Source organism: Capra hircus, chromosome 18, assembly GCF_001704415.2.
Source record: "Capra hircus breed San Clemente chromosome 18, ASM170441v1, whole genome shotgun sequence".
Lineage (NCBI taxonomy): Eukaryota > Metazoa > Chordata > Mammalia > Artiodactyla > Bovidae > Capra > Capra hircus.
In genome coordinates, this window is record NC_030825.1 from 10,493,537 (window position 1) to 10,518,831 (window position 25,295).

Consider the following 25,295-nt stretch of genomic DNA (forward strand, 5'->3'; position numbering starts at 1 on the left):
AAGCACAAGGGGGCCAGCAAGTGCCACTCTGCAAAAAAAGGGGAAAGCTGGAGCTGTTTGGTGAGGAGCAGTAAGAGAGATGGGGTGGGAAGACCACAGAAAGGGCCAGCAGAACAATAAACTCAGTAATGCTGCTTTGTACCTTGGACACACTCTACACTTAGTGTGCTTCCCTGCGCAAGTGGCTGCTTGTGGAAAAGTGGCTGCAACATCATCCTTCTGCCCTCTTTACCCCTGGTCATGGTTGATCATCTCCCAAGCTGTCCTCTTCTCTCTCTGTCTCTGTGTCTGCTGAATCCATGGGCTCAACCTAGGAGACTGCCCTGGAATGGATAAAAATTAGGGTACTCTAGGATGCTTTGGTCTGAAGTCTGTGTGACTTCAGAGTACCCCATTTTACCCCTATTGTTGGGCAACCTGGGGAAGCATCTCCACACATGTGGGTTCCCAGCTGGACAATTGGATCAGCTGTTCAAGGCTGACTGCCTTCTCAGAGACTCGGAGGTGCCTAAAGAGAGCAGTGGAAAGCTGAAGAGATTGGAAGCAGCAGCAGCCGCCACCTTTCTTGGGCTTTTCTGGGGGGTATTTGGCCAACATTGCCATCTCTTGGACCAGTGTTGGCTAATGCAGCCGGGTGGTCAGATGGCACTGCATCTTGATCAGTGACCTTGGGACCACATGAGACGACCTTGTGACTGAACTGCTGACAATGGAGAAATTTTTAAAAGGGCATCAGTTTACATTTATTGAGTGGTTATTTTGTCACTTAGTCCTCAATAACCTTATGGGTTCAGTACAATTTATATTTCATTTAACCAGTGGACAAACAGAGGCACAGAGGGTGGGAAACTCCAGTGGCAGAGCTGGAGGTCAAACTTTGAAAATGTCGCTCCAGATTTTTCATCCCACCCCACCCTCTGCTATTTCTTGATTAAGTCTAGACATCTATTTAATGCCCTTATGACTGTCTCCATGTTTCAGGGCCTGCGTCAGACTTGGGGAATACAGCCCGGCCCGCTAGATCTCAGCATGGTCCATTGCTCAGCGTGCTGCTATATTAGATGTCACATCATAAGGAGAAGGCGACAGCACCCCACTCCGGTACTCTTGCCTGGAAAATCCCATGGATGGAGGAGCCTGGTGGGCTGTGGTCCATGGGGTTGCTGAGAGTCAGATACGACTGAGCGACTTCACTTTCACTTTTCACTTTCATGCATTGGAGAAGGAAATGGCAACCCACTCCAGTGTTCTTGCCTGGAGAATCCCAGGGACGGGGGAGCCTGGTGGGCTGCCATCTATGGCATCGCACAGAGCTGGACATGACTGAAGTGACTTAGGAGCAGCAGCAGCAGCGTACATTTAGTCCAATTTTTAGAGTCAGGGAAATTATGTCAGAAGGAATTTGTTTACTTGCACATAAAAGAACTAGTAGTCTTATATGTAGTCTACATGTTTCTCTTATTGCCTTGGCCACTGGGGATCTCAGATCCAAACAGGAGGAAATACATTAGAGTTTGGGTTTAGTATTTCAGTTTTCTGAGTTTTTCTCCTAACCCAGATTTTTTTTTTCATTTTGGTTGCATAAATTCTATCGGAAAACTGTAATTTATTAAAAAAACTTGAAAATTTTTTTAGAAGGAGGCTCTATGGAAATGACAAAGCAAGGACTTTAATACACATTCTTAAGCTCCTGCTGTGAAAGTTAGACCGAAAGATCCGTTTTACCCTCATTCCCAAAAGCACCCCACTTATAAAATCTCTTAAGCAGTGGCTGCTACTGTTCTAAATCCCTGGAGATAGCTAGAAGCTTCGAAAAGAACACATCCAGATAGAGAAAAAAAAGTTTCCTCAAATCGTGGCCTCAACTTTGGTGCCAGATGCACAGTTGTGGAGCAAGCAGCCAGTCAGGCCCTCACCTGAGCAGTTAATAAAATCTATTGCCCCTTGATGGAATTTTTTTTTTTTTCTTGCAAGCTAGAATTGATCTGTCATCTTGGTGATTTGTGAGATGGCAGGGAAACACCAAACACCATCATAACTCGGGCCACGTTGAAAAAGAAAATAAGAAAGAAAAAGAAAAAAAAAATCCACCGCCAAGTCTTTCCAGGCGTAGAAAGGACTGGAGCTCCTGGGGTCATTTTATTTGATTTATTGGAAATAAAGTGGATCTTATTAACATTTTAATAAAGAGAATCTCTTGCACTGGGCTGCAAGTGGCCGCCAGTTCCCGGTGCAATTCCATTCTTTGGAAAAGTGGCATCAGCTGGCGTTGCCCAGCGTGATTTGTGGGGCTGGGCCCCAACAGTCCAAAAAAACCGAACTGGCTGCCTCCTGCGAGGGGCTCGCGCCAGGCGAGGTGCTAGCCCCGTATCTGCCATGCAAAACGAGGGAGCTTTATGAAGGAATCCGTCTTGTAAAGCCATTGGTCCTGGTCATCAGCCTCTACCCAATGCTTTCGTGATGCTGCCGCTGATCTATTTGGGAAGTTGGCTGGCTGGCGAGGCAGAGCCTCTCCTCAAAGCCTGGCTCCCACGGAAAATATGCTCAGTGCAGCCGCGTGCATGAATGAAAACGCCGCCGGGCGCTTCTAGTCGGGCAAAATGCAGCCGACAACTCCGCTCATCCTGTGCGTTCTCCTGTCCCAGGTAGGGAAGAGGGGGCTGCTGGGCCCCTTTTCTGCATTCCGATTGCCTGGCGCGGGCTAGGCGAGGGGGCTTTCTTAGGGTTGGGAGACTCCGGGTGCGGCGGCGAAGACAGCTCGGGGGCTCAAAAGGGAGGTCATTCCCAGCCCCTGAAATCCTAGGGCGGTTGGGAGGGGGGCTGGCGGTCTCCCACTCTGGCTTGTGTGTGTGTGCGTGTGTGTGTGTGCGTGTGTGTGTGTGTGTGCGTGTGTGCGTGTGTGTGTGTGTGTGTGTGTGTGTACGTTCAGGAGAGGTGGAGAGAGCTCCGAGTCCTTTTTTTTTGCAAGCAGGGGCGACATTCTCGCTTACATCGACTAGGGTAACTTTGATTCGCCTCCTCTGTAGGCTCATGCATTGGCGAGACTCAGTTGGAGGCGACTCCAAGGAGTCGTGGTTTCCCCCAACCCAGCGCAGATCCGGGAAGCGCAGCTCGGGTCCGGACTGCGGGCTGCCGGGCTGGAGAGGCCGACCTGGTATCTCTGACTTCCCGGGGCGCCCGGGCCCCCTCGCCCGGCCGGGCGGCGCTCAGGAAGCCGCCTCGGGCCAGCCGAACGCCGCAGCCCGGCTGCCGCTGTCGCTCAAAGGCGCCGGCCGCGCCCGCATCGGGGTCCATTCCCTCCCTGACCTCGGGCCCATAAGGGCCGAGCTCATCCCTTCGCCCGGGCGCAGGCCCCGCAAAGCCCCCTCCCTCTTGCTCCCGTTTTGTCTAGCCCCCTGGAACTACCGCCCGAGCCTCGACTGCCGCTTCTGCGGTGTTCGAGGGCGGCGCGGAGCGCGGAGAAAAGTTCAAGCCTTGCCCACCAGGCTGCAGCTGCCTGTTAACCCTCGGAGCGCTGAGGCACCAGGGAAGGGCCGGCCACCCGGGAGACGGGGGTGGGGGGGGCGATGGAGACTTGGTCTTTCTGCAACCGCCTCTGAGATCTCAGGAAGTTTGTGTGCAGGAAAGGAGGCCAGGCTGGAGGTGCTGGCGGCTGCAGGCTCAGCCCTGCTCTGGGGCCCTTTTTCTGACAGCACGGTGACCCAGTCCCCCTGGCCTTCCTGGCAGCCTACGGGACATGGCATGTGCTGGCAGCCTACAAGTGGGTGGATGAGATCGGGGGCAGGGCCAGGCAGAGAGGAGGGAAGGAGTGCCCTGGGGTGCTGGGAATGGGTGTCAAGCTCCTGGCCAGGACTGCTGGATGCCAGGGCAAGAGGCACACACATGTGTGAGGGTGTGAGTGGGGTGCGGGGTAGGGAGGGTAAGGCCGCTGGAGTCCCAGGCAGGGGCTAGCTGGACTGCAAAGATGCACTGGAGCCTTCTGAGAGGGGGGGCCAGGGAGGCATCCACTTTAGGAAATGGGTCAGTGTCCCAGGAAGCGGTAACCATGGCAATGACTCTGTGTGGGGCAGGTGAGGTTGGATGATGGTGTCTGGAAACAGAGTAGGGTGCCTGGCTGGTGAGTCCACTCCCAGCTCATGACTGCTTTCTTCCCTGGATCCACAGCCCTCTACAGTCATACTCTTCGCTACTAGGGTTTTGGGCTGATTCTCTTGAGGTCCCTGTAGCTTTAAGTCCTGCCACAAATCCTGTGCCTGTCTGTGAGCCAGTTTTCTAGACTTTCTGGACTCTTCACTATCTCTGAGGAGGCGTGTGTATATGTGTACGTGTGTGTGTGTGTGTATGTGTACGTGTGTGTGTATCCTAATTTAGTAGGGTGGTTCAGAGCATATCTCTGATTCAGACAGATCCCCTCTGCTGTGTGCTGGTGGTACCACCTGGGCAGCTTGCTTAGTCTCTTTGAACTTCCAGATTCTCCATGGTGGAGTAATTCTGTCACCTTCCTAGGACTGCTAGGCAGATTGGATTGCATTCAACAGCATGTCCGTGGTAATGCGTTTAGCACCAGGCCTAGCACTCTGGGAGCTTTTCGTGTGTGGGAGCCCTTACCACCACCTGACCTAGGACTTTATAGCCCTCTTCTCCATGGACATGTCTGACCTCAGTTTGGATTCCAGGGTTCTGTCTTCCTCTGAGCAAATCAGACCACACGACAGCGCCCAGCAATTCCTGTGCTCTAGGGGCTGACATGATGCCTTTTGCAAAGCAACTGGTGTGTCTCTTCTCCCAGGACCTGCCTGGCACAGGTGGCTTTTGAAGGCTGTTGGCTCTCTCAGTTTCTTTAGGGTGGAGGAGCAGAGGTTTTACCTTGAATTCAATTGCCTTCCCTGAGAGGCTTATTTCTCTCTTACACTGTTATTCATAATCAGAGCAAATGTCCACCTTAGGACAGTAACTGATTTCCTGGTAGCAAGAGTAGTACCTTGCAGGGAAATCATTGTCGTGCAAATCAGTTAACCAGCAAGAAGTTCAAGTGCAAAGCTCTGTGCGACATAGTGAAAGGTGGGGAGAGTCTGGGAGCCTTTGAGCCTACAAGCAAAAGTAAAACTTTTCCCAGGCAGAGAGAGAACATAAGAAAGGGGAAAAACAATGTAATAAAGCAAATTAGTCACTCGGCCTTAGTGGTGTTCAGGCAAGTATGTGTGTGTTTTTCTACCACCGTTGAAATACACTGGGTCTGGTTTTGGAAGCCATCAATCTCTGTAAGTTTACTGGCTAGGTTGCTGTTTTAGGCATTTTGGAAGAGGGAAGAGGAATTCAAAGCAACAATGGCTGGAAGCTGGCAAAGCAGAGAAGCAGTCACCTCTCTTCTCCCCTGGGGCATTTTGGGAAAGGCAGTCCCAGAAGCGGCCTCTGGAATTTGGCTATGGTAAATAATGAATGCAAAACAAATCAAGAGAGGCGTGAGCTAGAAATTCCACTGCAAAATGTGATTCCTCCACCCCCAGCCCGATTTGGGTGTCACATCTAGCCAAAAGCTCCAACAATGAATGAGTAATCTCCCAAGAATTAGGACTGTAGGGAGTGGTCCAGGTTTGGAGAGCTTGGGAAGTGACTAACACTATTCCATGGCATTCTGAGATGTTGGTTTCAGATGGGGAGGTTTTTCTTGGAGTCAGAATCTTGATTTTCAGGGTGTTAAATGAGAATCAGTGTCTTCTTATGCCCCTGCAACTTCATATATTGTATTTTAAGGGCAGAGTTTACTCGCAGAGCCCTTTTGTTGGGGAGGAAGGATAGTGAGCATTGCCAAGGGATCTCTTGCTCTGAGATGGGCTCAACATGTGACAGCCTGTAAGATTCCAAAACCGCTGGGGAAACAGAGATAGAAGTGGTGAAAGGAATTGCAAAGTGGTAGCGTTCATGTATCTGAAAAAAAAAAAAATTTTTTTTTTAGCAAGTCCCCAAAGAGAATTAATAAACTGCAAGGCTGAATATGTGATCTGGAATTTATGTAATGCCACAGTCTACATTAGAAGCCCCAACAGTCATCTTAGCTAATATCTCCCGCTCTGCCTCCCTCCCTTCTCTCCTTTTCTATCTTTAGCCTGTGGGTTTTCCATTAAATAAAATCTTTTTTTTTTTCACCCCTAGAAATATCCTCTCTGTGTTACAGCAGAATTGCCCAGCAAACCAATGCACTCAGTAACTGCATTATCTAAAAGGACCAGTATTGGGGTGTGAATGTTGAGTCTCAGTCTGAAGTTCACTGTTGAGGTAAAAGTACAGCTGGTTCCTTGAGAATATCTTTCTTTCCCTCCTTCCAAAAGACAGTTGCTTGGGGAGTCCAGTTGACTTCTGTATAGTGCAAGCTAAAGAAAAGGATGAACTATGGATTCAATTCACATCTGAATGACAACAGCCAACAGTCATTCATATTTCTGTGTTTGTGTGTGGGCTCATCTCTGTGTGTTTTGATCTTGTTTTAATACCTGTTGAAAAATTTCTCCAGAAGAGGGCTCCATCCACAGCATTACAAAATTCTAAGTCTACCTCTCATATTTTGAGGAATTTCAATGTAAAAGCTCCATCAAAACCAAACTAAAGTGTTCTCCTTATTTTCAATTCTTTTCTACAAGCTCCCACAGTGAGAAGTCCTCTCATTTTGCACAAATTATCCTTCCTTCCTTTTTTCCCAATTGTCATTATTCTAATTCTATTTTACTCTTCAACTATCTATCCCCTCTGAGGGTTAGAGCAGGGAACGTTTCGAAGACCCTGGTAGACAATGCAATATGAAATGTGAGGAAGTTCTGAAATTTCCTGGCTTTTGACTCTGGTTGAACCTGGTTTTATTCTTTAGGCAACCAAACACACAGCAGGCACAGTTCTACGTGTGAAAGGAGGCAATCTTCCCCATTAGGTCACTGCCCAGAAAAGCGAATCATTAGCCAGGTCCACTCACCCTGCAACGCCAGTTGAAAAGGAGAGGGAAGTAGCGGCCTGTCATCCAATTACAATAATCACTTGAGCAGAATCAATCAGATGACCACTGGTTTTTGCATTGTTTCCACTTAGCTGTCAGCAAGGTACCCACACGCCTGGGAGACTCTGACCCTCCTGAAGGATGCTGCCAATACAATTCTCTGCCACTTGTCTCCTGTGTCGCCTCTGGGGACCTCAGGCCTGGCTCCCCATATCTGCACAGACTGTACAAGTGATGACTGGCTGGACTGTGGGAGCCCCGCACCTTCACCAGATATGAAGTAGTGGGTTTATTCTAGGGTTGGGGGGGAAGGGCCTTCCTTCTCTACTGAGAGAAACAGCTAAGGGCAGGCTAGGGAGAAGAAATGACATTTCAAACTTGCAGTGCAGACTGAGGCAAGGCTCATGGAGATGAACGGGTCACCTTTTGGCTTAGCAGGTTGAACCTTCAAGATATCTGCTTGGTGGGGCTGAACGCCATTCATCCCAATTCTGTAACTCTTGTTTCCAAGGGGAAGTTGCGGAGTAGAAGCCACAGGCCAAATGTAGCTCATGGATGTATCCTGTTTGGCCCCAGTGTTTTGAAAAGTAGGATATTGTATATTTAAAAAACAACAACATGTTTCCTGCATTTCTTAAAATGTCAGAAGGTCAGGCAGCCCAAGAACACATTCCCACAAGGCCACTCTTCCCTGGAGCTGAGGCACTGCTGCCGCCTTTCGGACCTGCCTCTGTACTTGGCCACAGTCCCTGCCACTCCCCACTACCCACTGGTTCCACTGTGCTCATTTATTTCACCTCCTTGCCCAGGTAGGCATTTGCATCAGGAGCTTCTGGTTTTGCACATTTGGGGGCTTGGTCAGATTGATGTTGCCTATCTTTCAGTGATAGGCTATTTGAAAAGGAAGGGCCCCTTTTCGACCACTCTGTTTGAACCACCTGGATGTGAACTTTGAAAGAACAAGACCAAGGGGCATTCCTCCCTGAGAACGCTACTACCACCAAAAGGGCCACCCAGAGCATCGCAACACCCAGGTCACTGTTTCAAGTGGGATCGTTACCCCCAGAGAAGCGACACATTGCAGGTCTGAGTCAACCTGAGTGCTGAGCCTCGTGAGCAATGTTACGCGTCAGCAGCCAAGGGGCTCTGGGACCCCTGGAGAGAACGTGGGCCCCAGTGCGCTGTGCAGAGGATCACACCGAGGGCATCCCTGTCTTGGAGGCACAGTGGCTCCCTGGGCGCTGCCATTCCAGCAGTCTTGCTCACCCACAGTAAGCGCGTCATCAGATCACCGCGGCACCCTACGGTCCTTAGTGCTGCAGGGGACTCCGGGAGCACGGAGCGAACACTCAGAGCATTCATGACCTCAGGGTGACGCTGGCTCCATAGCTCTGTTGTCTGGAGTGCTTTTATACGCGGGACATTGTCACCTCTAGTGCCAGCTGCAGTTTGCGTGGTGTTTTTATAACTGTTTTTAGCAGTTAACACCCACCACAGTCTTCATGCAGTGCTAATGCTACAATTAATGTTCTCTGGCTCCATAAATACTAATCTGTCCACTCATCCCACACCAGCAGGTGAGCCTCAGATAAGTATTGTTTTCAGTAGCTGCAGACCCCAAAGATCAGGGTAAATATAACTACATACATATACCAAAAAAAAAAAAAAAAAGGCGGGGGAGGGGATTGTTTTCCGTCAGTCGCCAGCAGAAGTCAAATTCCTGAAAATTAGCCTTAGCATTAGGCGCGTTCTAACATGTCACGTCTCATTTCAAAGGGCCTCAGCAAGGGTCACCCCTTCTGCTGCAGAAGCACAAAGCCCCTGTGTCTCCCAGTGGAGCCGGGCCAGGCTGCGGTGGAGGGAGCAGCTGCCGAGCTGAGCGCAGCCATGCACATGCCTGGGCAGGGCCAGGAAGTGAGCTCAGCCTCTGGGGGAGCCTGGGGACCCCGCAAGGAGTGCAGCCGCCTCCACTCCTGCCTAACCCGGCCTCCAGGCCAAAGTCTCCTTCCCAGGGGTTGGCAGGGACTTGCTTTTCCATGTGCCGCGGGAGATGGTGCCTGTGAATGCCTGAAGCTGGAGCTGCTGAGATAATCTCCCTGTCAATTGATGTAGGGTCTGCCGAGAGTTGCAGGACCCCGCCCACGGAACCAGCGTCTGACTTAGGCCACACAGGCACAGCCTCCAACTGCTGTAGGCTGCCGGGCATCTGGGATCGTCTAACTCAGGGGCTGCACACTACGGGCCTCTGGGCCGATTCCTGCCTGCAGCCTGTTTTTATAAATAGTTTCATTGGAACGTAGCCAAGCCCATTCATTTATATAATTGTCTGTGGCTGGGCTTGTGCTGTAGCAACAGAGTTGTTACACCATATGGCCCACAAAGACTAAAATATTTACTATTTGGCCCTTTGCAGAAGAAGTTTGCTGACTCCTGCTCTGGCTCAAAATTACAGCCGGAGAGTCCGCAGGGAGGGAGAATTAAAGGTTTATATGAAGAATCATCCCTCCTAAGCCCCAAGCACTCGAACAACTTGACCTCAGGGACGTTCACCTGGGGCCAGATGGATTCGGTAAATGCCTGTGATATTCAGGCAGGCCCTACTGTGTGCTCGAGGAACACCTGTTAGTAAGGCTGATTCAGTCTCTGCTCTCTTGGGCCTCAGAATCCCAAGATATTCCCTGGCAGGAATCATTAATAAATGATTCAAAACAGAGACAACTGCCAGAGGGAAGGAAACACAGTTGGGTCAGATCCTGCGGGTCTATATGTTTTGCTTGACGGTGCCTCGTCTTTCCCCTCTACTAAAATACAGGCTCCGTCACAGCACATGTTGTCATCTGATTGAATCACGGTTGGGGTCCCAGGGCCTAGAACAGAGCCTGGCATATAGTAGGCCCTCAGTAAACATGGATGAGTGTATGAATATGAGAAAGGCATCAGACTAGATGAAGAGTCTGGGAGGCTTCCCTGATGGCCTGTTGCTTGGTCCAGAGCCCGGAGGAGCAGCGAGGCTTATGGCCTCAGGAACGCCAGGGTGTGGGTGGTGGGGGAACCCCGTGCAGGAGACACTGCCGCCCAGAGTCGCGTGGGCAGCGCCTGGGGGTGCCAGACGCACCAGGGCCTTGTCAGCCATCTCAAGGATGTGGGTGTTTGTCCTGGAGCAATGGGGAAGACACTGAAAGCAATGTGGGGAGGGTCCAGCGTGACAAGGCCAGATTTCTATTTTAAAAAGGTAATTTGGCTGCAGTGTAGCTGGAGGATGGAACTGGATATGAGTCGGAGGAGAAGCCAGTCTGGGCCTGCGATCATGGGAAGAATCCAGGGACTCTTGTCACTCTAGACCCAGGGAGTGACACTGCAGATGGGAGAAGTAGGCACAACCTTCTCGAGCGTCCAAGAGACATTTAGGGGAGAATTTGCCAGGGCTTGGCATCTGTGTTTGAGATAGCAGGACAAGGGCTAGGGAGGGGTTAAAGATGCAAGCTTAAGTTCTCACTCCTCCAGTTGGCAGAGAGCTGGAACCGTTTGCCCCAAACAAGGAACCCAGGTGTTTGACATCATAAACGGGGTCTGAGGGCCATCTCCATGGAGATGTGAGCCAGGCTGCAGCAATGCTCCTTAGGCGAGGCATCCAGGCCCTGGTGATGCTAATGCCTGCAGACCAGTCCGTGCTTGCAGCAGGGATGGGCACCACGGGGCCTGGCAATGCCCTTGCCTAGAGTGACTGATGTGTAGCCTCTATAATTAACCAATCTCTGAGGCTTTTCATGCAAAAGATATTTGAGAGAAACATTGCCAAGCCCTTTAATCGTTTCTTGAACATTCAATCAGCAGCACTAGAAATATTTCCTACATGAAGCAAATAATGAGCTACTCCTTTCAGCAATCACTTTGCGAATGCTCACAGACCTTCATTTCAGCGTAGGATATAGCCTCGGCGATGCTTACATTTCTTGGTGTAGTAGCAGAATCTTCAGCTGGGTGCCGGGCCGTGGTGTCCCGGTAAAAGTATAACAACTGCTGTCTCAGAAAAAAGGCAGCACAGGTATGTTATCCTCAGAAGGTGAGTGATGTACAGTCGTCCACATGCTAAGTATTTACTGAAGCATTTGGGGAGTTCATAGGTAAACAAGATGGACAAGAAGCCCGTTCTTGTGGGCCTTGTGGTCTTCTGAGGGCCGCCAATAAGAAACAAGAAATAAATAGCTGAAAGAATACGAATTTGGTAATTACTGCAACTGGAAAAAATGGGAGCTAAAATGGGGTTGAAGGAGCAAACTACCCTTTCTCCTTTCCTTCCGTCTTCCCTCCTTCCCTCTCTCTTCCTCCCATTCTTCTCTCCCCATAATTTTTCATTTCTGGCAAGTGCCAAGAATTCTGCTAATTTGGGGATCCAGAGACAAGTACTACTACACAGCCCTGGCCCTCAATAGGGGAAGTTCTGGAGGTGAGTCAGGGCTTCTGGTCCCCTGGGACCCAGAGGAGCTGGTGTCTTAGTTTAGGAGCATCAGGGAGACTTCTGAAGCTTTGAGAATCGAATCTGAATTCTGACCCAGCCTTTGCGTGCTGTGCGACCTCTGATCAATTATCCTTTTTTCCCCCCTCTCTTCTCCTGTTTCCTCCTGTGTCTAGACAAGAATGGAGAATACCAATACCTGCCTAGCAGGGTGCTGGTGAGCATTAAATAAATGTATGCTCATGGCTTCATCCCATAATTGCTAATGCTGGGAGTTTAGGAATGCTGGTTGCTTTAACTTTAACACATGGTGCTGCAAGGCACTATGGTTTGAAGGTACCGGGGGGCCTTGGTCTTGAGTCTCTAACTAACAGGGGAAAAATACTTGTGTACTTAAAACTGTACAGACATTGAAAAATAAAAAATTAAGTTTGCTCCCCAGAGAAGGATTTGCCAGTTCTCATACTGTGGCTCCCCAAGGATCATTCTCCTGGGGATTTTAGGCCTCATAAAATAATTTGATCTGGTGGGATCATATCTTCTAGATGTTTCTTCCCAGCAGCTGTTCCCAGGAGGCTTTATCAGGACAGTGTGTATGTGGGTATGCTTGTCAACACCATGAGTATATTATTTAAAATAAATCAAAACAACTGTAATAAACTTGCTGTATAACTTATTTCTAAGCACCAGTTACATACATTACCTCAAATTCTTATTGCAACCCTTAGGGGCAAGTATTCGTGTCTGCATTTTATATATGATGAAAAGAAGTTTAGAGTGGGTAAGTCATCTGCCTAAGGCTACACAGCCACTAAGAACTGGGACCAGGGTTTGAACCCATGTTTTTCTGATTTCTGAGCATGTGCATTTTCCTCCATATTTCCCTAATGTACAAAAACTTGCTCCCTTGTCCCCTCAAATGATGTAAGAATTCTCTTCTTTCACTCTTTCGTTCTCTGACTCTCCTGGAGTCAAACAGCTGCCTGCAGCGACCTTATTTATGAATTCCCGGTCTTTAAAAGGAGGCCTGGGACCCAGACCTCCTCTCTGGATTACCAGTTACAACCTTCAGAACTGGTTTAGCTCAGGGTTATCTGTATTCTTTATTGCTGAGTCCTTGCTTTTGACCAGGAACAAATGACTCACCCACACCTTAAGCTTCCCCCAACAAGAACAGCCATCCCAGTGAGGATCGCCGCTTCTCTGCAGGCTAATTCCAACATGCAGGTTAATTCTCTGGTAGTTTCCTGCCTGCCCCTGAGCCCTGAGGCTGGATGGCATCCCTCTCTGGGAGTGCCGAGGACTTGACTGTCCAAGCCAGTGCCTCCTGAGCGCCACTGCCTGCAACACTGTTGTCTCAATCTATAGGCAAATGAGAAATACGCAGCCTGTAGCTATATACAGACATTCAGATCTATGGAGTTGCAATTGGACTGAATCTAAACTGAAGTTTGTGCCTCGCTCAGTCGCTCAGCCGCTCAGTCATGTCTGACTCTGCTACCCCATGGACGGTAGCCCGTCAGGCTCTTCTATCTATGGGATTTTCCAAGCAAGAATACTGGAGTGAGTTGCCATTTCCTCCTCCGGGGGATCTTCCCGACCCAGGGACTGAGCCTGTATCTCCTACATTGGCAGGCAGATTCTTTATCATTGAGCTACCTGGGAATCCAAACTGAAGTTTAGTTGCATATTATCAGATGAGTTTTCTTTTTCCTGTTAATTCAGTATAAGGGCCTTTAGTTAGGGTAGCCCCTAATTCATTGAGCATCTGTTGAGTACCTGTTACGTGGCTGGCACTGTTTCATGTCCTGGAGATAGAGCAGGAGGCGTTCACAGAGCCCCTGTGCCAGATACACACACTCCCCCTCTGTCCCAGCCCTCGCCGCCCGCACAATGGTCTTGCCTTTTGCCTCTCAGGATGTTTATATCTGCCCCAGTCTAGACAGTTCACACTTGACCGAGTCATTCACTTAACAAATATTTACCGATCAGCAACTGTATCTTAAACATGGTGCTTGACGCTGGTAAGCAGCAGTGATTAAGAAAGACAGGATTGCCTGCCCTCGTGGAGTCTATGTTCTTGTGAGGGAGAAAAAGAATGAAAAACAAATCCATCAGCAGATGAATGGATAAGAAAGCTGTGGTACATATACACAACTCAGCCGTTAAAAAATACATTTGAATCAGTTCTGATGAGATGGATGAAACTGGAGCCAATTATACAGAGTGAAGTAAGCCAGAAAGAAAAACACCAATACAGTATACTAACACATATATATGGAATTTAGAAAGATGGCAATGACGACCCTGTATGCAAGACAGGAAAAAAGACACAGATGTGTATAACGGACTTTTGGACTCAGAGGGAGAGGGAGAGGGTGGGATGATTTGGGAGAATGGGAATTCTAACATGTATACTGTCATGTAAGAATTGAATCGCCAGTCCATGTCTGACGTAGGGTGCAGCATGCTTGGGGCTGGTGCATGGGGATGACCCAGAGAGATGTTGTGGGGAGGGAGGTGGGAGGGGGGTTCATGTTTGGGAACGCATGTAAGAATTAAAGATTTTAAAATTAAAAAAAAAAAAAGACACTTACAAAAAAAAAAAGAAAGAAAAAAAAACAAATCTAAGTAAACATGATAATTTTGGAAAATGATAGTGCTGTAGAAAAAAAGTTAAAATGGGCTAGGCAGTTGTTCTGAGCTCACCCACTACTCTCTCTTGGGATGGAAAGTTCATTATTCTGATGCTATGACCTTTCTACTTTTTCAGGTTAAAACGCCCTATGATTTTTGAAATGCAGTTGGTTAATACATAGAGGGCATTTTTGTCCTTAGTGGTAAGATGCTGTTGGCAAACCTTTGTCCAGTCTCTATTTTTCGCTTTTCTTGAAATTTTGCTTTTGGGAATCCAAAACTATGACAACCAGTGATTTAAACCACAGGCAGGTAATCTCTTTCTATAAAGGGCTATCGAGTAAATATATGGTCTCTCTTGCAACTACTCAGCACTATCAATGCTGCACAAAAGCAGCGACAGACAATATGTAAACTGATGGTCAGGCCTGTGTTCCGATAAAACTTTATTTACAAAAACGGGCAGAGCTGGGTTTGGCCCTCAGGCTGTAGATTGTTGACCCCTCCTCTAGTCTAAACCATTAGCTATGTCACCAGTTGGTCAAATTGGAACAGAGCAGAGCCCAGGGATAGAGACCAGGCCTTTTTCCTTGTTCTCTCGTCTCCATGAATACTTCTTTAGGACCACAAATCACTGTTGATTCTCCTCAACTTAGATCAAGGTAAAGATGCTGGGAGTCAACTATGGAAAGCAATTCTTAGACCAGCTCTAAAATATACAATATTTAAGCTTTTATAGTAATTATCTTGACTCTAATTCTTAAGGCTTGCTTATCACCCAAAGGTATATTGGTGCTAGACCCTGTATCTTGGATTGAGTTACCCCAAATAGTAATGGAGACAACAGACTTTGATGCGGGGAACTGATGTGGGAGATAATTCCATTTCACGGAAGTCAGAACTGTGAAGCAAGAAAGAAGGGGATCCAATTAAAAAGCGTATCTTTGAGCTGGTTATTGTCCTGGGCAACTGAGGCTCACTGCTGCTAGGGGCCCTTGGAAAGTGAAAGTGAAGTCGCTCAGTCCTGTCCAACTCTTTGCAACCCCATGGACTGTAGCCTGTCAGGCTTCTCTGTCCATGGGATTTTCAAGGCAAGAGTACTGGAGTGGGTTGCCCAGGCCCTTGGTTGCCCAGACCACTTTAGAATGGTCCCTCTGCAGGATAGGAGGCTGGGTACCTACGTCTGTCCATCGGTCAGGGGTGGCCCCTGGCACCAAAATTTCTGTCTTCTCTGCTGAGCCTTTGTGACCCTGGGGGCAACCATGATTTTGGAAAAGTTTTTGAGCAAGAAAAATGAAGAGGCACGGCAGGTGCCTGGATGAGCAGTGTATGCCTTGGGTAGAACATGAATTTATAAGGGATTCCAGTTGCCACCATTGGTGTGAGTTACAGAAAACTTCCTCGGTAGAGGAAATGATAAAGAAAACAGTTGTGGTGGTTGTTTTTATCACCCCTCCAAATTCAGTTTAGCACCCACCTGCAAATATGCTCTTTCCCACTAGATGGTACCAGTATGCCAAAGCCCTGGAATGCTCCCTTAGGACCTCATTTTTGGTGTGTAATATTTTCCCATTACTTTTGAATAATTAAGGAATAAGCAAGTTGAGATTGGAGGAACAGACTATGGGTGTTTGGGCACAGAAGATGGAAGAAAAGTAGAGGTTGTCTAAATTATTACCTTCGTTCATTCATTCACCAACAGATCTTACTGACTACCTTCAAAGCACTCAGATGTCTTCTTGGCGCTGGGAATACAGACGTAAATGGTGTACACACAGTTCCTGCCCCAGTGAGCTTCCATGCTGGTTGAGGGAGAGACAGAAAGAAAGAAACAGGTAGACACATGGTGTCTGCCAGGTGGTGATGAGTGCTCTGGAGAATGACAAGGTGGGCAAAGGGTGGGGCAGGAGAAAGCACCGCCCTTCTTGTGTCTGCCTGTCCTGTCTGCTGGTAGGTGAGAGATCATTTCCACCTGGTTCCTAAACCCAGTTCTGCCATTCACCAACCCCTTATGAGTATGTTTATGTGGTTTATTTTCAAAATGATTCTGTGGACTTGTGGAGGGCAGAAGCGGTGCTTTGCAAATTGGTGTTGATCAGCTGGAACCTACCACAGCCTAACACCCAACTCCACCTGGTACTTGTTGGCTGATTTCGTTTATCTGGAATCACTGTGAATTATTATTGTCGGCACACAATAGAGTCACATTTTACCCAAGGGTTAGATTACACATCAAGGTTTAAGGCAAACACAAGAGTCTTCATTAACCTTGAGATCTCTTAAGTTGCCCATTAAATTACAATGTATTTGGTTTTTGTATGCAACCCTTACTGTAATCAATATATAACAATGTATAAATGCGTGCAGGGATGTATATAGTGCGTAATAAAGGATATATGCATGATATAATTTTACAGAATTTAATTGCAGTATTTAAATTGTTCTTTTTCCTTCTCTTTTCGGTGAAAGACCTGGATTTCTGTAAGTCAAATATGCATGTGATAAGACTTTGCATTCATATAAACTGGTTTCCCAGTCATATAGTCCCTACCAGGCCGTGCACTGGGGGAAGGCAAGAGCTCTGTTTTTTTGTGCTCTGTCCATCTTTGGATTCCCACCACCAGTCACATGCTTTGGGGCAGAGGAACAGCAGACTAGTAATATCCATAGTCGTGGCAGTAATGGAGGTTGACATCTCAGTAGTGCTGAATGTGAGCTGAGCCCTGTGTGAGTACTTTAGATGTATTGGTTAGCACATTCAGCCCTCCAGTGACTCTGCGGTATGTCTAGTATGATTTTAATTCCATTCTACAGATGGGGAAATTCCAGGGGAACTTGATAAAGGTCACACAGCGTTTTAGCTCTGAGGCTGAGATTCAGACTTGGGCAGCCCTCCACACAAAATGCTACGTGTTGTATGATTCTGTGAAATGGAAAGAACTGCCCAGAATATGCAAATCCATATAAACTGAAAGGAGGTTAGTTGTTGCCTAGGGCCCGGGAGAGGATCCTAATACCATTCTGGGGCAGTGCCTGGCAGGACGCCTTGTAGGTTAAGAGCTCAGGCCTCGGGGGAAAGTGGAATTACAGTTTGAATCCCAGCTCTGCCCCTGCAGGGCTGGGTGGCCATGGACAAAGTTGCTTAACCCCTCTGTGCTTCAGCTGCCAGGTCTTTGAAATGAAGGCCATGATATCTATCTGATACGACTGGGATGGGGATTCAGGACAACCCTGTAAAATCCTGGTCTAGTAAACCATGAGACCTTAGAAAATGGAAGTTGGTTCTTTGAAGAGAGAAACGGACAGGTGTTAGCATGGCTGTTAACCACTTGCCTGTAAGCGTCACAGTCTCAGCCCGAGTTCTTCCAGAAGCAGGTTCTGAGAGGAGAATTTGAACGCAGTTAACTTCATGTGGGAGATGAGCCAGGGAGAGCCATAGCAGGGTGGGGAAGCAAAGCAGGGAAGGGAGTTACTTGAAGCACCTGTTGCTCAGACAGCTGCTCCTGCAGGCACACGGGACCTCTGGGGGCTGCCCCACCTGAGGGCTGCGGGGCTCCAGTTTCTGTGCCGCAGATCTAGGTGGGCATTGTTCTGGAGCTGCCCCAGGTGGCATGGAGTTTGAGCACTAGTGGACGGCTGGCTCCACTAGGGGACTCTTGTTCCAGAGAAGGCCCTCAGGGAAGAGCTGTGGGTTCTTGCAGTGGAAGCTGGTCCATTGGTGAACAGCCAGGAGGGATGTGGCCTTGTCAGCGGGCAGATGTCAGCACGTGCTGGCATCAGTAGCACAAGGCACAAAACCAGTAAAGCCCAGGAACCTACATCTGAGTCAGTAATCCACATCTGAGAAGTTAAAGAGGTCAGAGAGCTAAATGCTGCAGACAAAGACGGGCAGAAATACTTCTCAGCAGATATGTGTCGGCACAAATGGGAAATAATGACAATTGCCAGCATTCATTGAGTATTTGCCATGTGCCTGGCTCTCCTAAGTGCTTGACAAATAAGCTAAATTTCTAGCAGATGGAAACTGGTTAAGCAACTCAGTGGAATATTACACAGGCTTTAAAGGGGAAAGTCATGAAGACAGCAATGACATGGACAAAATCACACAAGCGAGAAATGAATACTGAATAGAATGTGTGTGGAATAGGGTTCTTACTAAGCAAAAAGTCTCTATATATGGAAAAGAGGTGTGGAGTCTGAAAGGGTATTTTTCAAAATGCTAACTGTAGCTTTGTTCATGTGATGGGTTTCTGAGTGATTTCCCCCTTTTCAGTTTATAAGTCTCCATTGATGTGTGTATATTATATTTATAATGAAAAACATAATAACCTTGAAAAGTGAAAGAAGAAAAAAGTGGAATAAATAGATACTAGAGAGTCAATGGAGATTTTGAAGATGGGAGTAGCATAGTGAAAAGTAATATTTCAGAAAAATTAATGTGGGGGCGGTGTGAAAGATGGATGGGGTCCAGAAAAACCCAAGGCAAGTCCAGCTTGTGAGCTGATGAAGGTCAAAAGAAGTGTGGAAGAGAAAGGACCAGATTTAGAGGCTTGCTGGTGAATGGACTGGTGGGGAAGAAAGAGAAAGCATGCCAGAAATGATCTCAGGACTTAAAAGGCTGACTGGGAGAAAGTTAGCAACGAGACAGTTAATGTGTTGAGTGCCTCTTTGAGCCAGATTTCCTTATATCTGCTGTCTTATTTAAACCCAACAACAATCCTGTAAACTATGTTTTTAATATTTCTGTTTTATAGGTGAGGTAATAGATGGTGAGAAACGACTTGTCCAAGTTTACAGAGAATCTGAGCTCAGATAATTGTTAAATGAACTGGACGGACGGACAGATAAATGAATGGCTGATGGAGGAATGGATTGGTAACCATGAGAGGGGGCAGAAATACAGACTATTACAATGCCAAAGTAGGAAAGAGGGAGTTTCAAGGAGGAACTTGCAGACCTCTTAGAAGGTAAAGAGAGAAGGGCTGGGGAAAGTACTAGATTCTGCGGAAGAAGGAATGGCCACTGGTGTTCTTCGAGAAGGCTGCTGCAGTCAAGAAACAGCTTAGCTGCATTGGGGGGGAGGCGGGACCCTGTGGGGGGCACCTGGGAAATGACTGTCAGACCACGTACAAACTTAAAGACAGGCACAAGTCTAAGGAGCAGATGAAGCGTCAGGAGGAGGAGGGATGTCAGAGAGTGAAGGGAAGGAGTGGGAAAGTGAAGGAGAAATAGGAAAAGGAAAAGCACTTGCTGGTTAAGAAGGAGGACACCAGGCTGCCCAGGCCTGACTCTCAGCTCCCACTGCCTTTTTTCCTTGAGCAAATTTTATTTAGAACTCTTTGTCCCAGTTTCTTCATTTGTTAAATGGGGGGAATAGTGACAGCTCCATCCCAGGGGCTTCTTAGGGGCTTCCCAGGCGGCGGTGGTGGTGAAGAACCTGCCTGCCAGTGTGGGTAGACACAAGAGATGAGGGTTCGATTCCTTGGTTTGGTAAGATCCCTTAGAGAAGGGGATGGCAACCCGCTCCAGTATTCTTGCCTGGAAAATTCAGCACAACGCCTGGTACACTGTATAGTCAAACTGGGCAGAGATCATGGTATTTCTGTTTTTTTTCTGGCCACAACTCATGGCATGTGGGATCTTAGTTCGCTGACAAGGGATTGAACCTGTGCTCTCTGCAGCTGACGTGTGTGGAGTCTTAATTATTGGACCACTAGGGAAGTTCAGGGATCTTGTGTCTTAATCATCACAATAAATGCTATTACTTGGGAAACAGTCCCAAGCTATAGATCAAGAAACTGACGCTCACTGAATGTGCCTTAAGAACATACACCTGGAAGCCCAACAGCACGCTGCTGGGGACAGCAAGTGGTCAGCTCTCCTATCCCTCAGGAGAAAACAGATTTTGTGTAACACCCTATGCATAGCTTTATTAGGTGGAGACTAACCATCTGCAATTTGCAGGGAATGAGATGCGTTAGGTTTCATGTTTTTTTTCTTTTTGACCAAAGAGTTAATAAATAGAGGCTGCTCATTAAAGCAAAGTTTGGAGGAGTTTGGAAGGCACTGCAGAATAGCTGAGGGAGCCAAGTAATGAGGCACTTGGAAGATTCGGAGGGGGTAGATGAAGATCCATCAGACCCCAGCAAGCATTGTGAACTCAGCGCCCTTTCTCCATTCTGGAAAGTTTTATGCTCTTATAATTGATGCTTGGAGAAGTCTGCGCTCTGCAGACTCGGCATGAGGAATCCTAAAAGCCTTATTAACCCAGCCACTTAGCCTTCCTGAGTGTAACCCCTACCCTGGCTATTTCGGTTCAGGATTATCTGAGCCCCCAGATGTTCCGCCGGTGGGATGAAGTTCAACTCAGCGCCGCTCTCTGGTCCCTGTCCTTCCAAATCTCCCTGCCTCTCTAGGGCTGGCTGCTGGCAAGCCTGCTCGCTCCTGCCCTTGGTGAGCCGGGAACTTGCCAAGGAAGCATTCCCTCCGAGGCTAAGCTGCCAGAGAAATTGCACACCCGGGATTGATTTTGCACAGTGTAGAAATCAGTCTGCACACCGGGCAATAGAGGCACTGTCCCAGGTTCCAGTCCGCAGGAGAACCAGTTCAGGCTGGCTGGAGGCCCAGCGGTGCAGGGCGGCAAGCAGCTTACGTCTGAAAGTTAAAAAAGTAAGCAGATCAACAGGTGAAATTGAGGGGTGTGTTTTGCCAGGCTGGAATGACCTTTCTCTCTGTGTTAAGGGGACTTATCTGGTGCTGCAGGTCTTTACCTGGGGCATGGTTTTTTCTGGGGGGTAGGGGCGGAGTCGGAGAGAGCACCCCTCATTAGACACATCCCCTGCTGGCAGATGGGGCCCCAGGGAGATGTGGTTAGCTTGACGCAGTCTCTCCAAGGGCAGAACTTTAATTTACTTTCGTGGTTACGCTAAGAACCATCATCATCATTTGTGTTCTAACAATTATTATTTAATTAAATGACACCCTAGTGATTACTTCAGTTAAAAAGTAACGTTTGTGGAACATCATCTCTGTGTCAGGCACTCCAGCTAAGTATTTACGTACGGAATGTCTGGTTCAAGTCTCTGAATGCGGGAGTTACTGATTCCTCCCACCTTGGAGATGAGTTCACCGTCTGTGGGGCTTGCTCACACAGTGTCTTCCTTCATCTCTGCTCCACCCTCAGGAGCCTGCAGGTGAGGTCCGCCATAACAGGCCTGTGCCCCAGAGACCTTTCTTCTTCAGCAAATGATTGGCAGAATCGGAACTCGAATCTGGTTCTCCTGACTCTTTATTGTTGCAGCTGTGTTGGAAGAGAGGTGGTGTTGGTTCACTAAATTCCTTTTCTCAAGCCCAGAGGAAAAAGTTTGCTGTGGATTATTTCAGTTCTCAATCAGAAGGGCGTGGCTTTCCCACTTTACAGATGAGAAGACTGAGGCTCAGAGAGGGGAAGGCTTTGAAAGAAAGCCATTCTGGAAGTCATGGGGAGTAGAGCTGGGCCTGGTAGCTCCCCGTTCTCCCCACCCTGCGGGTTTGCCCTGCTGTCCGCAGCCTCTTCTTGCAGTGCCTCCGACAGCAGAAACTACAGCAGGTGATTTCCCAGCAGGTTCAGCGGCAGAGTGATTCTGGCCTTGGACCTTCGGACTTAGGATGGGTCATTGGTGTTGACAATTGAATAGGCTGCTGTCAATGTGATCCTGGCCTGGAGGGAAGATCAGACATGACAGACTTTTGGCAGGACCAGCTCTGTCCAATCAGAACAAATTTGGGGACACGACTGAGCAACTGAACTGAACTTTCATCTTCCTGGAGGCTGTAAGTTCCGATTTGCACTTTGAAAGCAACAACTTGTTAGGCCAGCCTTTTGTTGCTGCCTTCCTCTGCCAGGCACAGTCATCAAAGCACAATTCTCAGGACATGCTCACATTACAGCATTTTCTAGGGAGACCATTGTTCCGAACCAGCCTCAGGTTCTGGGGAGGCGGGGGTACCTTGTGGAGTTGGATCTCCATTTCCCTGGGGTCTTGTGCTTTGGAAAAGCATTATTTGTTTGCCATTCCTGACTGTCACTGGTGACACCTCCAGGCTCTGAAAGGTTACAGGAAAATAACAGGCTTCTGGCAGTTTCCAGCAGATTTCCTTTCTCACCTGGGCCAGGACTGTGTCTGTGCTCCTCACTCGTGACAGGATGAGGAGAGCTTGGTTAAATAAGCATCGGCTGCTCTTTATTCAGCTACCTTTCTGATTAATGGCATCAGAAAGCCATTCATCTGCTGTGAAGACAGACAGGTGGTTGCCGTCACTACACTGTGGGCTTTTGAAGCTTGCTCTGTGATGTGATTACAGAACACACTTAGCTTGTGCTCCAGGGGGTAAGGTTGACCTTTGATCCTACTCCTCATTTAAAAATCACAGATCTTGGAAAATGAGCCAATCTAGGAAGACGCTGGAAGCTGCATTTGCTGCTGAGGTTGACTGTCAAACCAATTTAACTAGCCTACTCTTCCTAGAATTCTGTTTTTTTTCTGATTAAAACAGATGACCTTTAAGCCTTTTTTTTTTTTTCTCTGACAATCTCTAGAGGACATCTGGTCTTTTGTGAGTTTCGATGGGAACCCAGAATCGTGCCACTACTGAGGCTTCCAAGTGAGGAATGTGCACAAAGCATCGATCGGAAGAAATCCGAGACCATTATCCAAACTGAGAGTGTGTGTCCTTTACCTTTTTCTCTCATGCATTCATCTAATTCATTCACCCGTTCGTTTGGTCAGCAGTTATAGAGAACTTACCATATGCCAGTTCTGTGATAGGGACAGTAATAAGGAGGTAACAGAATCATAGTCCCTAACCACTGGGTCTCATGATTCACAAGTTGAAACAGACTAAACAGTCAACATTGTCAAGACAGGATGAAAGGACTTGGGACCATTTATCCACTTGGAAAATCATTTAGTTTTGCTAAGTATCACCAGCCAATTTTCCAACGTGGTTGTAAAGAAGGCAGGAGGGGGTTTCTAAAAGCCTGACAGTATTTTATTTTTTGACCCCAGTTGCATGACACCTTGTGGAAAATACTGAACTTTATATACTGAGGCTTTGCACACTCCCTGTGCAAAGTAGTACCATGCGTGTATGTGCGGGCTCAGTCGTGTCTTACTCTTTGCAACCACATGGACTGTAGCCCGCCAGGCTCCCCTGTCCGTGGGATTTTTCAGGCAGGATTACTGAAGTGGGTCACCATTTCCTCCTCCAGGGGATCTTCCTGACCCAGGGATTGAACCCATGTCTCCTGCATTGCAGGCAGATTCTTTGTCACTGAGCCACCCAGGAAGCTCCCAGTAGTACTATGGTAGAGTTTAAGGTAAAATAAAGGAATGATTATTGGCTTCAGGCTTTGGGAGCACAGAGCAGTGGCTGTCCTTTGCCTGGGGGAGGATAGTGGGGTGACTGAAGAAGGCTCTCTAGGGCAGAGGACGGATATTCGAACTGGGCCAGGAGGAATCAGCAGGAAACAGGCAGTCAGAAAACTGGTGGGATGTGCTTGTCCAAAGCCCTCAGGCAGAAGGAAGGCATGGAGGGGAGGCAGCTGGCAGTCGGGGCTTGGGAGGGCTGTGAGTTGCTTGATGTGGCTGGAGCCCAGTGAGCGGGGCTGTAGTAGGTGAGGTCAGCAGGGGGAGATTCCAGACTGTTTCACAGATACAGTGTCCCCAAAACAGCAGGCACCGTGGGAGATTTGTAAGCAGCAGAGTGACAATGTCAAGCACTGCCTCTCTAACACTCAGCATGCTTGTTCCTGCATGGTGTTGCGAATGGGAGAAGTGTAGGTGTCTTTTGCGATAGTCCCAAAGAAGAAGGCTGAAGGCCCCATTTAAGGCACCGAGAGAGGAGAGGAGCAGACAGAAAGATCGGGAGGTATCATACAATCCTCCTGAAACTTTGGTCATACATGAAACTTGTTGGTGAACTGCAAGGTGGTGGGGGGTAGATGTTAGGGGAAGAGATGGGAAGAAATCAAGTTTCTCTTCCAACCCAGCCTCTGGTGAGAACCCTCAGAAACCCTTGGGCCTGAGTGCTGGTTTCTCTTATTACATAAAACCACAAAGATCCTCATTAGCCATTCCAGAAACATCTGTGTATGCCCACGATATGTCAAGGCAGTCGGGGAGGTTCTGAGGATATCAGCTAGAAGGGACCAACTCTTGCCCTCAAGGAGCCACCTGTATAGTGTGGGGAGGCTACAGGTCCTATTCTCTCTGCCTCAAACTTCAGAAGATGTGTTTGAGTTTACATGGTGGTGTCAGTGTCTTCTTTGATTCAAGGTCAGTTCCCCAGTCCCTGCAGCGGCACTGATATCGCATCCCCAAATCCCTGGCAGAAGGGATCATTCCTAGCAGCAGCTGTGAGCCAAGCATATAACATTGCATAAATGTTTGAAAACTTCTCCTACTTCTCAGAATGCAATTCTGACAGTGCTGAAGGCTGCCAATTAAATGAAGATTTAGATAAAGGCTGTGTAGGAGAGGGAACACAATATTCTTAAACCTAATAATTGTTTCCTTCTGTCTTTTTGAAGCTCTCAAATAATCCTGATTGACTGGCTCTCTGCTTTGGGCATTCCCATTTACTGGACAATTTAATAACATTTAAAATGTTTGACAACCTTTACTGGGGGGCAAACATCCCCAGGGGAGCAGGCTGTGGGTAAGGATGTGAATGTTGTACTGTTAAAAGAGGAACCAGGATTTAAATAGTTTTTTTTTTTTTTCCATATGCAGAACAAGTCCCCTGCATGCTGGATGGCAGGGGGCTCAGAGAGGGGTCAGAACAGGCTCTAAGATTATAACATGAACCATGGGGAAGATGTAAGGGCTGCCATGTAGCCTGTGCTAAGGGCTCTCCCTGTAGTACCGCATCTGTTCTGACAGCACTGAGTGGGCCCTAAGACTGTGCCCGTTACGCAGGTGGAGTAGCTAAGGCCATGGCTACGCAGCTAATAAGCCTTGGGCTTGGTGGTTTCCACCTTGTGCTGCTTCTCTTGGCTCTGGAATACTTGATGTGCTGTGGGAAGTGGAGAAAGAACTCAGAGGAAGTGCAAGACAATTTTCCTCCCTTTCCCACTGTCTCTGGGGACTCATCTGTTCACATATCCATTCACGCATTCATTGACCACATTTGTGGAACCAGGTACGGTTCTAAGTACTGAAACAGCAGCAATGGACA

General features: G+C 48.0%; 1 protein-coding gene across 2 annotated transcripts in view; it reads left to right on the top strand.

Moving 5' to 3' along the window:
- Positions 2,301–25,295, top strand: part of CDH13 (cadherin 13) — a 1,049,904-nt gene continuing 1,026,909 nt past the window's right edge. Inside the window, exon 1 of one of the 2 annotated variants that reach the window (XM_013970937.2) lies at positions 2,301–2,645. In XM_013970937.2, coding sequence (XP_013826391.2) covers positions 2,601–2,645 — 45 coding nt within the window. In that variant the 5' untranslated portion in view covers positions 2,301–2,600. The remainder of the gene's footprint in view (positions 2,646–25,295) is intronic. The other variant, XM_005691833.2, reaches the window with a different exon arrangement.